This window comes from Callorhinus ursinus, unplaced genomic scaffold (assembly GCF_003265705.2).
Source record: "Callorhinus ursinus isolate GAN/ISIS: 27379988/994484 unplaced genomic scaffold, GSC_fseal_2.0 scaffold68, whole genome shotgun sequence".
Lineage (NCBI taxonomy): Eukaryota > Metazoa > Chordata > Mammalia > Carnivora > Otariidae > Callorhinus > Callorhinus ursinus.
Genome location: NW_027397130.1, coordinates 1479908 through 1500389, shown reverse-complemented (window position 1 = coordinate 1500389; position 20482 = coordinate 1479908). Strand labels below are relative to the sequence as shown.

At 66.7% G+C, this 20482-nt stretch overlaps 1 protein-coding gene across 2 annotated transcripts in view; it reads left to right on the top strand.

Moving 5' to 3' along the window:
• Positions 1-20482, top strand: part of BAHCC1 (BAH domain and coiled-coil containing 1) — a 58767-nt gene that overhangs the window by 16199 nt on the left and 22086 nt on the right. For both annotated transcript variants that reach the window (XM_073886103.1, XM_073886102.1), the window contains exons 2-3: positions 6997-7176; positions 17461-17583. In XM_073886103.1, coding sequence (XP_073742204.1) covers positions 6997-7176; positions 17461-17583 — 303 coding nt within the window. The remainder of the gene's footprint in view (positions 1-6996; positions 7177-17460; positions 17584-20482) is intronic.

The following is a 20482-nucleotide window of genomic DNA, read 5'->3' as shown; positions in this document are numbered from 1 at the left end:
CTTTCAAGATGGTGGGAAGGGAGGTGCCTTGCTCTGGCCGAGGATGCTCTTCTAGCTGGGGGCGTTCGGGGGGGGGTGCTGATCGGCCCTGGCCACCTCCCCACACCCCCCCCAACTTGCCTGCCCTCAGGAGTGTCCTGGAGGGGGAGGTGCTGGCTGCCCGCCAGGGAGAGTGTGCAGGGAAGGAAGGCTGCACGGAGAGCCGGGGGGTGGCTCTCAGCCGCTGCTGCCCAGACCCCCCGGCCGAGGGGCCCCGTGAGTCATTCTCAGCCTCGAGTCCGAGGGCGGCCCCCTTGCCCAGCCAAAGGGCTAAATTTACCCTTTTAATAAGAACCAGACTTATATCCGATTTTCCTTTTCTTTTCTTAGTTCTGGGCTGTTGGTGGCTGGGCCTCCCCGTCATCTCGCCTCCACGTTTGTCAGCTGGGTGGCTCAGCAACCACAGGATTTTCCTATTATGGCCTGAGAACTGCTGCCTTTGGGCCAACCCGGGCTTCTGGAAGGTTCTCCTGGGCCATTGGAGAGGGGCTTCCCATGTGACACATTCATGTTTCTGGGCGGGTGCCCCTCAGCCTGGGCTGCCTCCACCTCCTAGGGCTGGGCCCGCCAGAAGGCTCCCCCACGGCGTCACATTCCTGCCTCCTCCGTTTCTCTGCCCCTCCTCTCTCCCCGTGCCTGTCTCAGGGTCCTGTTCTTGTCCAGCCACCATCTCGGTTTGTGGACAGCAGCTGGGATCGTTGGGAGGAGTGCTCACGGACCCCCGGAGCCATGGTGGCGGAGGGCTGGCTTGAGGCAGGGCAGGGCCTGTGTCTGGCCAGACCGAGTGAGTGAATGGTGCTGGACAGGCCAACATCCGGGGGCTGCCAGCTTGCGGCAGAGGGGGCTGCCCAGATCTGGATGATGCGTGGTTCCTAGAGAGGCTGCCCAGTAAGGCTGGCCCTGCAGGGGGGCATCCCTGATCAGAGAGGGCTTCGTGCCAGTCTAAGCCACTTCTCTGCTGCAGAGGGGGTGGGCTGATTGTCGGGAGGCGGGCCTGGCCACGTGGCCTGCCACCTGTCCCCCAGCATCCACACAACTCCTGGAGCCACGTTCAGGTCCAGGAGGCTGGGGGCTGAACAGCTGGCCTGGGGAGGGGCCTACTCCCAAGCAGCATGGAGTTCAGGAGTTGGGGGTGTTTGAGCTATAGTTTGGTGAAGACTAGAGACTAGGATTCCCTTCCACCACTAGTGAGCCTGGATGCGCCCCCACCTCCCAGGGTGGAGGAGGAGGTGGGCAGGATCCAGTCAGCCGGTCAGCCTGCTGCCCCCTCCCATGTCAGCCCCGGGGGGCAGACAGAACCAAAGGCCAGGAGCCTCGTCCACGGTCTGGGCCAGCGCGGGGACCAGTTTGGTGGGAGTCTGACCCTGGGAAGCGGGTCTTAGAGGCGGCTTACACAAGAACACCGCCGCGCACTCGCTCAGGGTCACGTGTCCACACCCATATCCAGAGCTCGTACTGAGCCCGCACCAGCACATACACCCACAGCCACGTGTGCCACGCCCAGACACCCCGCACACATGCCCACACACGGTCACTCTGCTGCCCCTCTGCCCCCACGCTTGTGCGTGCATGTGTGTGCGCACCATCATCTCGTGCCTGGGCCAGTGGTGGGTTCCAGCCCAGCCGGGACCGTTCCTGGGGGGGGGATCTGGGAATGGAGCCTCCAGATTCGAGTACACCCAGAGCAGGCCCTGTGGGCCGCAGTGTGGCACAGCCTCCGACGTCCGTGTTGTGGCACTTTGGGCTTCCTGGTGGGGGCAGTCCCAGAGCGAGCCCTCCCTCCAGGGCCTGGTCTCCCCATCCCTGTCCCCCTCCCTCCCTGCTTTCCAGCAGGCTGGACCGAGGCCTCTGCTTCGTCATCCATGCAGGACTAAGGCTGGACACCAGCTGGACGCTCTCCTTCCTTGCTCCCTGTCCTGGAACGAGAGGGCTGTGGTCTGGTCCAGGCAGTGGGCTGCGCATCCTTCCTGCCGCCTCTTTTCCACAGCCCCCTCTAGGCCTGACTCGGCGCAGGAGGGGCACTTTGGTCCTCTGAGCAGGCCTCCCGTCCCTCCAGTGTCTCAGCTGCCTCTGGTGTGCTGGGGGAGACCCAGGGGCGCCCCCAGGGGAGTCGGGTGTCCCCGACGCCCAGGTGAGCCCTGCAGGGCCTGGGGGACGTGGGGAGCCCAAGCAGGTATGCGCGGGAGGACTGGAGCTGGTGGGTGCGGAGCCAGCGAGTCCTGGGCCAATAGCTGGTCACCCGGGCTTCGGGAAGCCACGGGAGCCCTGAGAGCCCCAGAGGGGCTTGCCCCTCAGGAACGGCTGCAACCGTCTTGGCCTTTTCTTCACAACACATCCTGGTTTCCGGGAAGGGAGGACGCTGTCCCTGTGGCTCAACTCAAGGCAAAGCAAACGCTCATTCTGCCCAGCTCTCTGAGGCCCTCCGTCTGCCCATCTTTCCCCACCTTCTGCTCCCTCCACCCTCAGCCTGGGGTCACAATGAGGAGACAGGCTTCCTGGTGCCCCCACCACAGGATGGCCTGGTGTGGAGGTGGGGGCTGGATAGAGAGGGGGTGCAGGGGCACTGTGGGCACCTGGCCACCTGGGGTGTACTGGCATCCCAAACTCGGGGTGCATGGCCCAGGGCCACCCGTGTTGCTGCCGGTCAGTCTCAGTGGCCCCTAGACTGGGGGCTCCTCCCGGCCCCCCCTGTGCTCTGGGCCGTGGCAGGTAGGCCTGGCAGACAGGTCGGCAGCGGAAGACCCAGCTGTCCTCAGTTTTGCCTGGCCACATGGGGCCACCTCTGCCGGGGCCGACGCAGCTTGGTGCTGCCTGCTTGCCACTAGCCTCTCTGCACAGAAGCCTGTGGGCGAAGGCCGGGCTCAGCAGTCACTCGAGAGTCTCAGGGAGCTCAGGGCATTCCAGCCCGGCTCCATCCGGCTGGGGCAGTTAGGAGGGAAGCGGCCACCACAGCCAGGGGCCAGGGACGGCCTGTTTCCCAGTCCAGGTTGTCTGGGCCTTGGGGCGTGGGGTCAGATGGGGTTCGGGGTCGAGGCTGGGCCTGAGGAGCCAGGCCGCTGGGGGGTTGTCAGGCAGCCCTCCCGGGCATGCTGGCCCCTGGAGCAGTTTTCTCAGCCAGCCCGGTGCCCAGGCCAGGCGTCCATGGGGTACTAGGCAGAGCTCGGGCAGTGCTGGAGCTGGGACGGGAGCCCTGTGTCTGGGGCTGCAAACCCCAGCTTGGATGGTCAGGCCCGGGTGCCGTACAGAATGTGCAGCACAGAATGGCCTGCCTCTGGCCCTGCGAACACCTCACACCACGTCCAGGCCCCTTTCCTGAAGCCATCCTACATATGTGCCATATCTGTGCTGAGAATGGACTGAGAGCCCCGGGGGAGTGGCCAGCTGGACCGTGCACGCTGGAGGGGCTGGGGCAGCCTCGGAGCGGACGGGCCTCATTCAAACCCCAGTGGAGGTACCTGGGACCGTGGAGTCCAGACGAACAATGCCCCATGGTGGGGTGGGCCTGCCGTCCGGGACTGCGTGAAAGCAATTAGTGTGAGGTCTGTAGAGCCCCTGGTCTGAGAGGGGCTGGTGCGGATGGCTCCAGGATCCGGGCTCCCAGCTGGGGGTAGGGGCATCCTAACCAAGCACCTCTCTGGCCTTCCCTGCTGCTCCGGGCTCCCACTGTCCCTTCCCGGGCTGGTGACCGCAGCAGTCCGTGGGCAAGGACCCTGCCAAGAGGAAAGGAGCCTTCAGCCCAGTTCCCGGCCAGACTTGGCCACGAGGCTCCAGCCCTGGCCGGGGCCCAGGCCACCTCTGCTCACGCTCTGTCTGGGGCTGGCTACTGGTTGGCGGGAGGGGCTGGGAGGTGGCAGCCAGATCTGCCCATGCCCCTGCTGTCCAGGCACGCTGCCATCTCCAGACTCCTTGGAGGTGGAGGTGACAGTGAGAGCCAGGTAGGGGAGGGGAGGCTCCAGGGGCCATCAGCCCACTCCCCGCCACCCACCACTGCAGCCCGCCTGACAAGGCCTGCAGGACCTTCAGCTGCTTCCAAGCTGCTAGGCCAGGGTGGCAGTGAAGAGATTGAACCCTTCCAAGCAAGGAGTGTGGAGCCCCACGGCGCAGGTTCCAGGCCGGGGGGACTGGCCTGTGGGTCAGGGGGTGTGGGAGCCCCCCTGGGACCTGGCGCTGCGGACTGGGGTTTTAGGAGGGAGTCTCTCCCAGTGGTTCAGGGCATGGGGTGTCTGTGTGTACAGTGGGGGGCGGCGGAAGTCCCTGTGGTGCTGCATCAGGGCGAGGGCGCGTGCACCTAGGGCACTGTGGTGTGCCCTTGGGGCCTGGGGTTTCCAGGGACCTCTGCTTCCTTCCTTGCGTGCATTTTACAGTGAAGATGCAGACATCATATTTGCATGATGAGGCTCTTTTGTTTTCAACATGAAAGGGAAAGAGTGGAGAGAGACCCCCAGGTGGACGGTCTGAGCCAGCCCACCAGGCCCAGGGACCACTGGGGGCAGCTGGGTTAGAGCAGGGGGGCAGGGGTGGCGCTGAGGCCCGGAGGGTGGGGGAGGGGCTGGGTTGGCACGCTGTCCCACCCCATTCATTCCCCACGCTCTGGGGGCATGGGTCCCTTGCTTGGACTCTGAGAAGCCAGCTCTCTGAGGGTCCCCAAGAAGGTCCCCTCGGTCGGGAGACAGGCTGTGTGGGGGAGGTCGGCCCCAGGCTCGGGGGCTGTGGCTCAGCAGGAAGCACCGCCTGCCCCTGGTGTGTCTCCTGCTCTGTGGAGCCAAGACCAGGGGCTGGCTGAGCTGAGCTGCTCCCCCCGCCACCCCGTGCAGTGGGACCCCCTTCTGGGATGGTGTCAGAACAGGGCACCCATGAGAGTCTCCACCCAAGGCCGGGACAAGTCTCCCAGGGGAGGGCCATGATGTCCTGGGACCTCCCCAACCCAGGTTTCAGCTTAGGACAGCCCCCCGGGCCTCAGGCCCGCTCCCCGTCTGTCCTGGCCCCACGTGGGTGACCCTTGGGGTGGGTCTTCAGAGGTTGCCTGCTGCCTCTGCAGGAGCACCAGGAGTGGGCAGCCCTCTGTGGGACCCACCTCCAAGCCTCAGCTTCCCTGGGCCCGAGGGCCAGAGGGCCCGGTGGGACTCTGAGCTTCCTTTCCCGCCCAGCCTGGGGCCTGGCCCGCCGCCTCGCCCCCGCGGTGTGGGAGAGCTCAAGGTGCGGGCTTCTCAGGCTGAGCTCCTGGAGAAATCCTTTATCCAGGCCCGACTCTTGGACTCGGTTGCTTCCCACTGTCCCGGGAGGAACAGGGCGGGAGGGACTTCCCTGGGAGGGTGCGGGGGTGGGCAGCCCTGGGAGACTCGGGCCTGGCCTGGGCGAGGCAGGAAAAGGCCTGCTCATCCCCCAGGCATGGCCCCCCCCAGGGTCCCTCGAGCCCAGCAGGGGCTGCCCTCCCACTCCTGCCCCTCCACCCGCGGCCCCTGGAGGCCAACACTTCCCTTCCCAGCCCAGAGTCCCCCCCCCCCCCCCCCCCGGGCTGGACGCCTGTGGTCTGGCTGCGGCCCATGGCAGTCCCAGCCCTGCAGTCCGGGAAGTCCCTGGCTCCTGGGCACCTTCGTCCCCTGCCCCTGGGTCCGCTCAGGGTCTCCGTGCAGCCTGACACCCACCACAGAGGTCAGCGTGTAGTCCGGTGCCCCTGCCGGCGCTCACAGACCTGCCTCCGTGGCCTACACCCAGGAAAGGCCCCTTTCCTCCGTAATGTCCCATTCACTCACTGGCAGGGCGGGAGGCCGGCAGGGTTCCCCCCGGGGCAGCCCCTCCCTCTCCCCTGCCCTGGGCCCTGCCTCCTCCGTGCTGAGTCACCCCGTGTCTGGGAAGCTCCCAGGGCCACGCCAGGCTGGGTGAGGAATCACAAATTCACAAATTTCCCCTGCCTCCCAGGCTGGGAAACAGCTGCCCTGACTCACCTTGGACAGGACCCCCAGAGCCCCCGCGAACCCCCCGGGCCCCAACACCCAGCCCCACGGAGTGTTGAGCCCCCAGGTCCCTGCTCCCCGTCCCCTGGGATGGTCCCAAGCCAGGCTCACTGCCCGTGGAACAGAGGTGACAAGGTGCGGCCAGAGCGGGGCCGTGCAGTGCAGCCCTAAACCACACGCCAGGCGCCGGGGGCCGCTCCTCGAAGAGCGGTCTGTGAACGCAAATGCCCGGTCGGCATGGAGAGCCAGGGAGGCTCGCTCAGCCTGGCGGTGGCCGCTGGACTTGGGCAGAGAGGGGACACAGTGGCGGGGGTGCAGGTGGACCCGGAGGGCCGCGAGGCCGGTACCAGCGGAAGCACGGAGGGTCCTGGGAGGCAGATGACGGGGCGCCCGCCTGCCAGCCTGGCCGGAACCTCAAGAGCCCCCGGGGCTGTGAAAAGCGGGCCTAGCTTCCTCCTCAGGCTTCTCTCATCCTTCATTTCGGTCTCGCTCACCTGGGACGGGGCTGAGGAGTCAGTCGGTTGGACCGGGGGGAGAAGGTTGAGGACCCCACTGTGGGGAGAGGCCGGTCCCCCCGGTGCTGCCCGGGCGGGTGGGCAGAGGCTGCGGGGCCCGCAGGGCTGGGGCAGGGCCTCCACTGACACTGGAGCTCTCCGGGAGGTGTGGGCAAAGCAGTCTGGCAGGTCGGCTGCTGGTGGAGGGACCGTGGCCTGGGAGAGGCGGGGGCTCTGCCTCTGCAGAGAAGGCCCACCCGCAGAGCAGCTTGCTCCCCACAGGCCCAGGGCTTGGCATCTGGCTGCCGGGGGGGGGGGGGGGGGGCGGCAGGAGTGCAGACAGTCACCGGAGGGCACCGGACCCCGAGTGCACCTGTCGGGGGGCGTCTGGGCTATTTGAAGACAGAAACCCCGGGAGCTGGGGGCCCGAGAGAGTCAGCCCTGGGGCAGGGCTTCCCGGTGGGGCTGCCCTGCTCCCACTCACTCTTGCCCCCCCCCCGTGCCCACAGCCGGCAGCCGCCTGATGGGGAACTCTCCAGCCTCCTCTTTCATGGGCAGCTTTCTCACCGGCAGCCTGGGCTCAGCGGCCCCTGCGCACCCCAGCGGCCCCGCCCCAGCCCCTTCGGAGCAGGCCTACCGTGCCTCCCACCCCGCCACCTCCCAGATCTGGTTCTCCCACTCCCATGAAGGTAAGTCCGCAGCGGGGGCCAGAAGAGGGGCTCCCCTGCTGTGGCCTGCCGAGGAAGCCCCCACGGGGGAGGTGGTAATTGGTTGGAAAGGGGGGGGAACCGGGCAGTGGTCCTAGCCAGATGTGCACCACAGATGGGCAGAGAGGGAGGGAAGGAGGTGGGGCCAGGAGAGCTCTGGGGGAGCCGAGGAAATGTGGAACCCAGCTGGGCGGGCCGGGGCCGGGCTGCACCCTCTGCCTGGGGCTGCACCCACCTCCCCAGACCCAGAGAGGTATGGGCTCCAGATGTGCCAGCTGGAGGGCGGGGTGGGGAGGAGAGAGCTGTCAGCATGCTCATGCTGCCACCTTGGGGGCCTGGCCAAGAGCAGAGTCCCTCCCAGGCCCCTGGCCTCGCGGAGCGGCCGGCTAGAAGGCCCCCAGAGGCCCCTCTGGGACTCTGGGGCTCCCTGCAGTTTCCCCAGCTCTCTGCTGTCTGTTCAGGCCCGCGGTTGCTGGCGTCCACGTGGCTCGGGAAGGGTTAAGGCCGGCAGCGCTGGCTGGCGCGCCGAGAGGTAATGGCACTTGGCAGCAGGCACGGAGGGCTCTCCGCTCCTGGCACTGGCACCGCCGTAACTCAGTGACTGCTGGGCGGCAAGCACTGTGTTTGCGGAGCTCGCACCCACACACCGCGCCCGCCGCCGGGTTCCAGGCAGGGAGATTAGCGCCCGGCGCTGCGGGAGGGCCAAAGAAGCCTCTTTGTGCAACAAGAAAGGGGCTGTTTTCCAAACAGGACAGGTGACAAGTGAGGGACAGTTGTTAAAATAATCTGGGCTTTAAGCGCTGTGCAGAGTGCACATGTTGGGCAGGCGATAAGGAGCGGCTCTCTTTCCTGGTGGAGGGGAGGCCGGGCCGGCCCCGAGGCCCCGGGCAGGCAGGGCCGGCGCCCTGGCCCGCGCTCACCTCCGCCGCCCCTGGCTCCCTGCCCCTGCACTCTCAGGGCCCTCCCCAGGGGAGAGCCGGGGCAGAGGGGGCTGGGCCCTGGCGCGAGGCCTGGCGGCTGTGGGTGGGCCCAGCACTCTGCACCCCCCGCCCCCAAGGCCTCCAGCCCTTCCGCCTTCTGTGTCCGCCAGGCAAGCTCCCGGCCCTGGCAGGAGCATCTGGGAAGGATGTCTGTGGGAGGGAGGAGCGCGGCCGAGTGTTGGGGAGCAGGCAGGGGGAGGCCTGCAGCAGCCATGGGGACCACCTCAAAATAACGAAGTAACGGAATAACGGCCACTGCCCCACCCGGGCCCAGGCACAGGTGCACGGCGCGCCCCAGCTGGCTGACTCAGTTTCCCCTCCGTGCCAGGGTGGCCCAGGGTTGGGGCAGCAGCTCTGCTTCAGGAGACACGTATTCCCTTCCCCTCCTTCCCACCCCTGGGGACCTTACCGGCATGAAGGGCGGTTTGTGGGCAGCGCCACCTGCCCTGGGGCCCGGGGAGAAGGTGTCCCTGTTCTGCTGCGGGGAGGGCGGGGTGGGAGGCAGCCTGCAGACAGCGCCCTCAACGGCCTCCCACCGCTCACTTCCCCTGAGCCAACGGCTGCACCAGCAGAGTCTACCTGGCTGGGGGCGGGGCACCCTAGCCCCCGCGTGCGTGCATGCGGGTGTGCCTGCAGGCTTCCTACCTGCCTCCACCGTGGCCTGAGTGGGAAGAGGGTCAGGGCTAGGCCACACTGAGGACGTCTCTCCCCCTCAGGCCAGCCCAGACACTGGCTCTGTCTGTGATCTGTCCCTCCACCAGCCCCCAAACACCGCCTGCACCTCCTCGGGCTCCACATGCCCGCAGCCTGGTGGGGGAGGGCCTGCCTGCCGGGGCGAGGGCCTCAGTGGGCCAGGGCAGGTGGACAGAGGACAGAGGAAAAGAGGGTGTGGCCTCCTGAGCACCCAGGCAGCCTCCAGGGCACCGGACATGTAGGGAGCAGGGCCTGCCCGAGGCCAAAGATGAGCCTGGGAAGGGGCAGCAGCTCTGAAGGGGAGAGCAACGCCCCCCCCCCCGACCTGCCAGGTCCTACCTGAGGGTAGCTGGTGTTTGTGTGTGTCCCGGGGACCCTGCAACCGCATGCACCCTCCCAGCCTGTGCCTTGGTTTACCCCCTCGCCATCTCCCTTTCTCTGCCTTCCGTTGAGCGGCCCGCCTCGGGATCTCCTTCCTGCGGGGTTCCCCGCCCCCTGACAGGCCACGTGGTGCCGGCAGCCTCGCGGTGAGCTTGGAGCGTGGAGGCCAGAGCGAGTGGCAGTGCCTGCTGGCTGGCTGCCCTGGCCGCGTGCCCGGCTGCTAGTTTGACGGGGTGCCAACTGGCTCCCCGCGTGCCGGGGCCTGTTTCTCTGCCGCGTGTGCTCGGAGGGAAGGGGGGTGAGGCGGGCGGGGGGCACGCGACACGGCCGGAGAGTGGGGCCTGGCAGGCATGGTGGGCTGCCTGGGCGGGCTGCTTGGAGATCTGGCTCTCACCCCGTCCTGCTTCCTTCCGCCGCCCCCGGGATGGGCAGGGTGGCAGGTGCCCAGCAAGGCCTGCTCACCGCCCCCTCCCCGACCTGGGGCTGGCCGGCGCTGGGCTCCTGAAGGGCCAGGAGACCAGGACAGGCCAGCAGGTGGGGGCCGGGTCAGGGGAGGGGCCCAGGTGAGCCTATCCCCCCAACTCCAGGCAGGACTGCCCACCTCTCCGTTGCTGGACCTAGCTCGCCATCTGGGGGGCAGCCGCCAGAGCAAGGGCCCAGGCTTCCTGCTTCCCTGGTGGAGCAGCTGGGGTGCAGGGGAGGCACCCTGGAGCTGGAGGAGCCGCCCCGGAACATCTGGCCTCCTAGGCTCGCCCAAATGAAGAGTCCTGCCAGAAGCTGGAGGTTCTCCTCTGAGGCTTAGGGTGGGAGTGGGCGGCCGAACGGGTCCAGGGCAGCGGTGAGCCAGTGTCCGGCCGCCTGCCCTGGGTGGGTCGGCACAGGGGCTGGGGGACGGGGGTGGGGGGGTGGGGGGGCACAGCACAGCTGGTCCCATTGTCATGGAGCCTGGCCCCTCTCTCCCCACCCCCACCCCCAGCTGCTGGGCTGGGACCACCCACAGGGCCGGTGAAAGGGGATTCTGTTCTTGGGGGCTCAGCTGGGGGGTGCCTAGCTGCTGCTCACCACAGCCCGGGCCACTCGTGGTGGAGGGGGAGCCTTGGGGGGCAGCAGGCACAGGGGGCCTCTCTGCCAGAGGCGGCTACTGCCCCCCCAGGCTGGGCCAGCCTCCCGGGGCTGCTCCCAGCCCCCCAGTTTCCCCACACCCTGCCAGGCGCCTCTCGGCCCCTTCCGTCGCCTCCCCCAGAAGACTTTGGGGAGGGAGTGGGAGCCTGGAGCGTGTCTGTGTGAGGCACAGAGGTGCCACCCCACATCTACCACCTCTGCGTGAGCTTAGAGGCCAGGCTGCCGCCTGGGGCTTCGTGTTCCAGAACCATCTAGAGGAGCTGCCTGAGGCGGGTCTCTGCTCTGGGCCCCGGCCTCTCCCCCCAGGCCCTGTCAGCTCCTTGGCCCTCTCTCCTGGCCTTAGTTTCCCTGATGGCTCACATCTCCGGGACTCTGCCCCCACAGAACCACTGATGACCCCCCCATCTGCGGCGCCCCCGCCCGGCCTCCCTGACCCTGGCCCGTGCTGGAAGGAAGGAGGTGGCTCGTGGGGAGAGCTAGCTGCTCTGAGATCTGAGGACAGAGTGTGGGGAGGGGCCCAACACGGAAAGGAGGGAGGCCCGTCTCCTGTGGACCTCGGACCCCCTCCAGAGCCTCCTTGGGGCCTTTGTGCGGCCAGCCTTCCGTGACCCCTGCCGGTGCCCTCCGCCCCTGGCTGCCCCTGCCCTGGTCCACGTCCCCATCGGGGTCCCAGCCTGCGGTCTGCCCCCCAGCTGTGGGCCTGACCCTGGTGCCCGGGCAGGCTTCCTCCATGTGTCAGGACCTGTGTAATTGGTTGCTGAGGACACAGGTCCCAACCTGATCCCTGTGAGGCCAGTCCCGGGCACCGGCCACTCTGCGGGTCCAGTCTGCCCGGCGCTCCTCCAGGTCCTATGGCCACAGGTGGCCCCGAGGTCGGGAGGCCAGGGCCAGTCCCTGGCTCTAGCTCAGGCCAGGAGCACACCTGTGGCGCTCAGGATAATGACATTCTGTGCTGACCCTGGCCCAGGGATGGCACTTGCCTTGTTTACTTCTCTGAGCAACACCGTGGTATGTGGGCGGCTGTTCACCCATTTTACAGGGGAGGAAACAGGCTCGGGAAAGTGTGTGGCGGGCTTTGAGTCCAGAGAGCCTGACTGGGAGGCTGTCCACTCCTCCCTTTCTCTCGGCAGCCCCAAGTGCCCCCGAACCCTGGCTCTGTCCGCCTTCCTCGTGTCGGGAGTAGGTGCCAACCCTTTCCTAGCTCCTGCAGGGACCCAAGCCGGGGTGCCTGCAGCGTGGGCCTCTGCCCGTGCCCAGGCAGCTACGGGGGGCGGGGGAGGGGTCAGGACCGTGCTGGACCAGACCCAAGGCCCCTGCCCCTTGCAAGGGTCATCTTCACTGCTCAAGAGCGGTGCCTGAGGGGCTGGGAGAGCCACAGCACCTCCGAGCCTCCGTTGCCCCATCTGCACACTGCCCTGCCAGAAGAGCCCTTCTGACCCAGCGTGACAGTCAGAGCATGGCCTACTGGCCAGCCGGTGACAGGCGGAGGGCTCCCTGCAGGTTCGCTGGCGACCACCCTGTCCTGGCGTGTCCCCCATAGCCCCTGTCCGCTGCTGGGCCAGGGGCCTTGGCACCTTCCGGGGCTGACACTTGCCGTGGGAGCACGTGTGAGGACAGCGCTATCTGGGCTGGAGAGAGGTCCCCGTGTCACTGCCCGGACAGATGGCCTATCTCCGGCACAACTGTATGTGGGGCTGGGTTGGGGTGTTCTCGTGTCCGTACACACCCAGGGTCCTCCAGGCACGATGGCCGGCAGGTGGCCGCCCCTGGAGCGGGGCTCCCTAGCACCCAGAGTTGTACTGTGGGATGTCAGTGAAGGTTTTGGGGGTCACGCCGGTCTGCCCCCAGCCCTCCCAAGGCCTCGGGCCCTGCCCCTCCTCTGAGGGAGCTCTGCATCTGTGTCCTGGGCAGTCAGAGCCTCGCTCCTCCCTGCAGAGCACGTGCCAGGAGCCTGGGACTGTCCACGAACTGCCTGGATCCCCGGGCAGACTGCCCGCCGCTTTTGTTCCAGAGGCACCTGCAGGAGCCTGGCACCTTCCCCCGGCTCTTAGCACCCCTCTGGGCCTGGGAAGAGACCAGGGCTGCCAGGCCCTGCACCTTGGGCAGTGGGGGGCAGTGTGTATGCGTGGAGCACCTGAACCGGGAATTTGACAGACGGAATAAAACCGGACTCACCTCGAGCCCACACTTGGGGCCCCGACCCACAGCTGTGGGAGGCTGAGGCGTGGGCACTCCTGAGGGCTGAGCTTCCAAAGCCCACTCCATCCCGGAGAAGGGGTGTCACTCTGAAAGCCCAGGCTGGACACCCTCGGGTCCGACCACTGAGTGTGAGGGAGCCTCTGGACAGACGCGGGGAGGACCTGGGGAGGGGGCTCTTGCAAGGTTATTCCCTTCAGATACTAGAGCAGGGATGGCCCGCGTGCTGCCGGCTGGCTGCCAATGCCAGTTAATCAGTCAGTCCCAGCACTAAGCTGCATGTGGATGCAGCCTCAGAAACCTTCTTAACCCAGCATTCTGGGGAGTCACTGTCATTTAGTAGACTTGCGTGCCACGCTTGAAACCCATTGACATCCTGAAAGGGGTGTCACGTGGGAGAGAGCATCCAGTTAGTGTCAGGCATGGGGCCAGGACCCCTAGCTGGGCACGTGTAGCAGGGTTCTGATGACAGGAGTGTGCCGGGGCCGGGTGGGATCTGTCAGGGCGGGCCGGCAGGCGGGTGGGGGTGGGAGGTCTGCTGGGGCTCCATCTGATGGAGCTGACCCTTGCTGAACGCACCCCCAACCTGAGAGTGGGCCTGACCCAAAGGAGATGGGGCCTCTGATTGGCCAGATGGGCACTTGGGTTCCTCAGAGCGCGCCCCCAGGGGTCATGTTGTGGGGAGCTGCCTTAGGGTCTGATGCCGGGACCCTCCTGGCGGCTCGGCTCGATGGTAGGTGAGAACTTACCAGCAACTGGAGCCTCAGGATAGGAGAGGGTGTCACCCTCCAGGGAGACAGCAGTGCTGTTGGTCAAGGTGGCCAGGGGGGCAGGGGCGTCTGTTGAAGAAAGGCAGGACCCTGGTGGGGGGAAGGCGGCTGGGGATCCCCCAGCCTCCCCCAGAGAGTCCTGGTCCTCCGATTGGCTGGCCACACACCCCCACGCCCCCAGACCTGGCCTCCCGGGAGACTAGGAGGGTGGCCCCTGGGAGGCAGGGTCAGGAGGGTTGCCACCTCCCAGCCTTGGTGGAGCAGAGCTTCCAGGTCTGGCCTGGGGCGGGTGGGGAAGTGGAGCAGGGAGACCTGGCAGCGGGGAGGTGCTGCGGGGTGGTCCGAGGACCCCACTGGAAGAGGAGGGCTGACACAGGGTGCAGGGGCTGTCCCTCTCTGGTTCAGAGGCTTGCCGCAGGCCTTGGGTCCTCCCAGGCACCCACCTCTTCCCTGCGGGGTCGGGAGAAGCCCCCCGCTCCATGGCCCCTGTCTTCCTGCCCGTGGCCCCTATAAAGTATTCCCATCCCCTCTGTGCTTCAGACCCTGCCTTTGGAGCAGCCCCTACTTGGGGAGGGTCCCCCGCTGCCCGCTCTCTTCCTGCCCACTCCTCACACTTCCCACCAGCACCCCCGACCTTCCCGGACAGCCAGCGAAGACCCAGGGGATCCCGGGAGGGATCACGGTACGTGGTCAACTTTGCTCCCCAGCAGCCCGGGGACCTGGTATGTGCCGCTCTTACCCGGCGCCTGACCCTTTTTGCTTCGTTACACCCGTCAGGCGATGGCCTTGACCCTTTGTACCCCCCTCTTCTCCCTTCTGTCATGGGATTAGATTGAGTCTCCTGGCCGCTCACAGCAGCAGGGGCAGGATGGAGGGGGTCCACCGTGAGATGCCCACGGAGGCCTAGGGCCCCCCCCTCAGAGCTCATCAAGGCCCTCCGGGGCCTCGAGGGTGGTGGGGGCCCAGGGATGGGTCTGGGGCTGCCGCCCCTCCGCCGTGGGCCGTTGCTTTACACAGATTTGGCACCTGTCCCTTAAGGTGGTCATAGTAGCCCCAACCCCTAGGGGTACGAGGGTGGGGGGAGGGGCCCGCAGACTCCGCTGTCCCCTGCAGGAGTGTGGGGCTGAGGAGCTCTGGTCCTGGGATCCTGGGTGTCCAGCCCCACCCCGCTCCCTGCGCCTCGAGCCCTCCTGACAACCACAGCCCCCACGTTCGCTCCACCATAGCCCCTTCAAGGACCCGGCTGATGCCCTCTCAGAACAGCTGCTCTGGTTTGTAAAATCATGCTTTATTTTTTTCAGTTCAGAGAGGATGATCATGTTGGGGGACTTTTCTATGTCGGGGCTGAGAGGCCCCTCCCCGGACCCCTTCCAGCCCCCTCGGCCCGGCCCATGCCCCTTCTGCTGCTTCTTCCTTCTCTGCCTCCCCAGCCCAAATTCCGCCCCCCCGGGGTCTCCGAGGGGAAGGCTGGAGGTGGGAGGGGGGCCCCTGCGCCCTGGCCCGGGCGGCCACCCACTCAGGCTCTGAAGGAGAGGGACACGCCCAGCCGGCACCCTCACGCTGCCCCCACAGGGCGCCGCGGGAAATTGCTCACCACTCAGCCAGCTGAGCGCCTGCTCCCCAAGAGGGCGGGTGGGCGGCAGGCCCGGACCTCCCGAGGGGTCACGGGGGGGTCCACGCCCGGGAAACGAGTTCTGGGAAGGAGGAATTTACAGACTTCTGTTTACCAAAACGAGGCCCGTAAAACATTTAACAGCAGGCGATTAAAAGGGCACAGCTGTGGAGGTTCAGCTACCCCCCCCCCCCGTCCCACCACTGCCCCACCCCCCCGTACAGCGCACACAGGCCTCAGCCCCCCTGCCCCACTGCTCCCGTCCCCAGCCCGCTCTCAGCTTTTGTCAAGGCTTCCAGGAGCTGAGTTTAATCTAGGGAGCAGCTGTTCCAGATGCGTCTCCGCACACAAACCAGGCCAGTTGGCCAGGCCTCTGGACCCAGCCCTGCCCTCAGCAGGAGGGGCTAGAAGGGGACAGGCCAGGGCGGCGGTTGGCACCTTTCCCGAGCCCCCAGAGGAGGCTGGGGATGTGAGCCCTAGGCAGGGAGACCTCTAGGGACTTCTGGAGCCTGCAGATGGGGCTGGTGGAGTGGGGTGCTTCGAGCTTGTGGGGCCCGAGACACGTTCTGCCTAGAAGGTTCCTTGGGGAGGGGACTCGACAGCTTCACCTCGGACCCCCTGGGCCAGAGAACATCAAACGGCATCATTAGGATCTGGGGGGGTGGCCTGCCTCTGCCTCAGGGCCCACTGGGATCGGAATGCAAGGCCACCCCATGTGGACTGGGACCCGGCTCCCGGGGGATCCCGGAGTGCCCCCGGAGTTCGATGCTGGCCGTGTTCCAGTCCAAACTCTGCTCCTGCAGCTCCATTCTCAGGCTCTGAGCTGAGTGGTACCGCCTGCGCCATGGTAGCACAGCTCCCCCTTAGCCTCAGGCCTGGCGAGGGGCCTCCCGGGCCCCTGATGCTCACGGTGGGCTCCGGGCTGCCCCCCCACCATGCACCTGCAGCTGCAGCCGCCCCCAGCACTGAGATAGAGCCCAGACCCCCCCCGCCCCCCCCCCCCCCGCCCCCTGCCGCCGCCCCGGCAGCCTCGGCATCCCGGCACGCCCACCTCAGGCCATGAGCCGATGCCCCAGGCCCGAGGACATGGGGACCTGGAGGTCGGTCCTGTAGCTCTGACCCTGCCCCTTCTGGAGAGGTGTTTCCCACAGGATACTCCGTGGAGGGCTCAGCCACCAGCTGTTACAAGGAATGTTCCACTGGGGCAGCAGAGGGGTTCGGTCATAAATGGAACCCCTGGAAAACAGTTAATGAGCGAGACGGAAGGGACTCCACTGTGACGCACTCAGAGGGGGTGCTGTTGCCCTTGGTCCCCAGGCGTGGGGCTCCCGGCGTGGCTACTACAGGTTCTCGCCTGGAGCCCTGGCCTGGCCTGCCCTCTCGGGACGGCTGTCTGCAGGCCCTGCCACAGCTCCTCCCTGGGGAAGCCCCTGGATGGTTGCTCCCTCCCAGGAGCCAGTCGCTCTTGGGACAATCGTGGGGTCCCCAAGAGAAACTCCTATAGAGCACGCTTTCCGTGGAGAAAAAGTTCAGAGTGCTGGGTCGAAGCGCAAGTGTTAGAGCAAGACTGTGTCCTGCCCGCCCCAGCCCACCGGCGACCCCTCCCTGCTGGGCCAGGTTGGGAGTTAGGGCGGGGAAGGGCCGCCTTCAAGGCGGCTGGTGGCTCTGGGCATCCAGCAGACACGCCTGTGCCTGCCCAGGGCACCGGGGCTGGGCTGGGCCTCCCAGGCCGTGCTAACTTCTGTCTGTCTTCATCTCTCTGGGGGCAGTGAGTGTGTGCGTCCCAGGTGGCTGAAGCCCCCAAGGTCCAAGGCAGGGCGGGCAGGGTGTGGCTGGCATTCTTGTGCTGGGCAGGGCCAGGCCCTGAGGACAGTTTAGGCCCCAGGGGGACAGAGAAGGGCCTGCCTGGCATGACTCAGAAGTGCCAGGGAGGGTCTCCGGGCTGGGGGCCAGCTCCCTCTGTAGATCTCCGAGCACGGAGGAGGCCCTGGCAGTGGAGAGCCCGCGGGGCCGGCGGCCTCCAGCAAGACGGGGCTCAGCCACAGCCCTCCTGCCCAGCCCCAGGGCGTGGGCTGCCCGAGCCCGGGGGCTGCCCAGTAGCTTGGACGGCGCAGGCCAAGGTGGAGTCTGGCCCTGGCCGTCCTGGCTGGGAGTTGAGCCCGTGTCCAGTGTGTGCGTCCTCCCAGGATGCCTCTCCAGAGCCTCTTAGTTGCCCTGCCTTGGAGCTCCCGCGTCGCCGAGCGCTGCTGGGGAGGAACCACAGGCACCCCCCTCCATCCTCCTCTCCCAGCCCATCAGCAATTCAATTTGTGCCGCACCAGAGGGATGGTGTTAGTCGAGTCAGAGTTAATATGATGTATTGATGGGTTGATTTCCCACCGGCCGACTATACACCAGGCTCCGCAGGGCGTCGCCCCTGGGCCGCCCACCGCCTCTCACCTCCCTGGGGTCAGGGCGGGTGCGGGCCTGGGCCTTGGAGGTGCCTCTGCAGCCAGTCTCCTTGCTTCTCTAGCTCCAGGGTACCCCAGATTTTCGGGGAGTCTGGCATCCACCTTCCTACCCATGAGCCACTTGGATCACCATGGAAACAGCAATGTTCTCTATGGGCAGCATCGTTTCTATGGAGCCCAAAAAGGCAAGTGCCGGCTTGGGGCCGTGCTGGGGTCTGGGGTGCAGGGCATCCTGGAGGGTGAGGCAGGGAGGGGCCGGGGGCTTCTGGGGCGCTGGGTAAAGGTGGCCAGCCTGGGCACACCTACGCCCCAGGTCTCAGGCCACGGCGGCGTGGGGCTGGGGGGGAGTGAGCCTGCTTCTCAGGCTCCCGGAGGAGCATGGCCAAGAGGCAGGTTACGTGCTGGGCCCGGGTGAGCACTCTGAAGACCCAGCCCCGCGGCCAGGACCTTTCTGGCTGCCGTGGAAGGATCTGCAGGAACCGCTGTCCCGAGGGGTGGTGCCCAGCTCCCGCACACCTCTTTCCTGCCCTCCACTGCCTGGGCAGCTTAGGGGGAAGATGCTGTCGGGTAGGGGTGGCGGAGGCCCGCAGGGGCCTGCGCTGGCGGCCTCTCAGAGCTGTGTGAGGCCCAGGCCCGACCAGCACACCAGGGCCTCGGGTCAGACAGAGGCCGCAGGCAATGTCTCCCTGCAGACGAGGAGGGGCTGTCCCTCCATCGGCGGAAGGGGGCCTCCAGAGGTGCCTCTGGAGAGGGGGCGCCGAGGTCAGGGCCCTGCTGAAGAGAGGACAGGGCTGGTGGGGCCGTGGGGAGGGGTACGTGCGAGCATGCTCCCCCGTGCGCATGCACACACTCGTGCAAAGGCCTGACCTCCAGGGCGTGGGTCCCCTCAAGGAGCCCGCGGGAGGTGTGGCCGCCTGGGGAAGGGACAGGTGTGGGGAGTGGCTGGAGGCCCTCGTGCCCTGTCTCAAAGATTTTTCCTGGGTGGAGTGACATCTTATTTGGGTTTTAGAAAGGGCTTTCTGGGGTGGTGCCCAGGAGATGGGCAGGGGGACCGTTGGGTTGGTTATGTGTTTCAGATGACAGGTGGTATAGACTTAAATTGGGGCCCCCATCGTGGCCAGGCTGTGGGAGGGGTGCTGCTGTGGAGGAGCGGCTCAGAGGGGAGGGGGGAATCCATCCTCCACACAGGGGGACTTCCCCAGCGGTATCCAGGAGGTGGCCAGATACTCGTGGTGAGGGTCGGTGCCGTGGGACCCCCCCCCGGGTGAGGACAGACATAGCTCGGGGGAGCCCAAGGAGCCCCGAGACGGGGGGTTCTCAGTGGAGGCAGAGGAGGGCCCCACCAAGCACCCAGCAGGGTGGACAGGACACCGGGCAGGGCAGGGCTTAGGAGGTAGCGGTTAGATCAGAAGTGTGCCAGAGCAGGTCTCAGGGAAGGAAGGGGACCCCAGCGAGGCAGTTTTGGGGGTGAGCCCACGGCTCACTCTCATGTCCTCCTACCCCCCCGCCCCGGCCCTTTCTCCCATCAAGCCTCCCACTCCAGGACATTGGTGTGTCTTGCGACGCTGGGCCTGGCAGGGTGGCTGAGGTCCGGAAAGCCTCGGCCTTGACCTGGGCCTGGACTGGCTGGCTGGCTGGGATTGATGCAGATAAGACCCTGCCTGGGCCGGGCCAGGAAAGCACCCCCAGCCCCAGCCCCAGGGGAGGGAGAGATGCTGGATGCTCCCAGCAAACCAAGTTTCCTTCAGCTTGGTCCAGGTGCTCTGCTCCACAGAGGACAGCCCCCCACAGGCCCCGGGCTGGGTCCCCCAAACTCCCACGTGTGCAGCTATTTTGACAGCGTTTACCAGGGCTGAACCAGAGCCCCAGAACCCCCTCTGGCAGTGGGTCGCTGGCATCCCGGAGCGCCGGTGGCCTCTCGGCGTTCAGCGTTTTGTGGTGGAGTCCCATCCAAGAACATTTGGGTTTCGGAAATCAAGCTAATTAGGGTTCACCCAGGCTACCCTCTTCCCCCTTGTTTTAATTAGCAGGAAACTGACGAGGAACTTCTGTGACTGAGGACAGTTTTACAAGTTCCAAATGTTTCTTTGTTCCCCTTGCTGCCCCCTCTGGGCTCCAGGCCCTCCACGCAGCCTGTCTGCCACCCCAGCCGGTTGTAGGGGGGGTGGCCCCCCAGGTCCCCGGAGACAGGAACCCAGCCCTCGCTCTGGGAGCAGTGGGCGTCTCCAGGGCCGGCTGGGGGCCCCCAGGGAGAGCACGGCCCCGGGCAGGAAGGGCTCCACCCACCACCCACCTGCCTGGAGGGGCTCCCCCGAGCTGCAGGGGTGTCGAAAGCCGAGAGCGGGTAGGAGTAGGGATGGCCGGCAGGGCCCACTTCCTCGTCTTCCTTCTCTGAACCGTCACCGGAGCCCCAGCTGGAGGCGCCCACAGTGACCATGCAGAGGAGCCGGGGGCCTTGCCGGGGCCCATCCTCAGGCCTCACTTCCTGCTGGGGGTCTTAGCTCTCATGGGGGCCTGGTCAGAGCCGGGCATTTTGCGGTCCTCCATGCACGGTCCCACGGGCCGTGGACTCTCTCCTGCCCGCGCTCCAGGTGGCTGGGCATCTGGGCACAGCCAGCTACGCGGTTGTCCCACCACGCCACACGCCGTGCGCGCCACCGTCCACTTAGCCAACCCGCAACTGTGAGTCAGCACCCTCCCCTGTGTCTAAGGCTCTGGTGGCTGTTTGTGAAGCCCAGCCCAGTTCCCGACCCCCCCGACTTTGTGCGGGGTGGGGGAAGGTGCCTGATCCGCGCACACTGCCACCTGCCTCTGCCCTCCCCCGACTCTTCCCCGTGGGCGCTGGGGGCCCCGGCCCTTTGCAGCTCCCGTCTCCTGGGAGCTGCACGCAAGTCAAAACCTTCAGGGCGGAGGGGTGGGGGGAGTTCCGTTTCCCGGGCACAGAGCTTTGGTTTGGAACGATGCTGGAGTCCCAGACGGACAGGCCCACCTCATGAATGTGCTCAGTGCTCTGAGGGTGTGCACGCACACATGGTTAACGTGGTGACCGAACACAATGTCTGTTTTACGACTAAACCTTCTCGG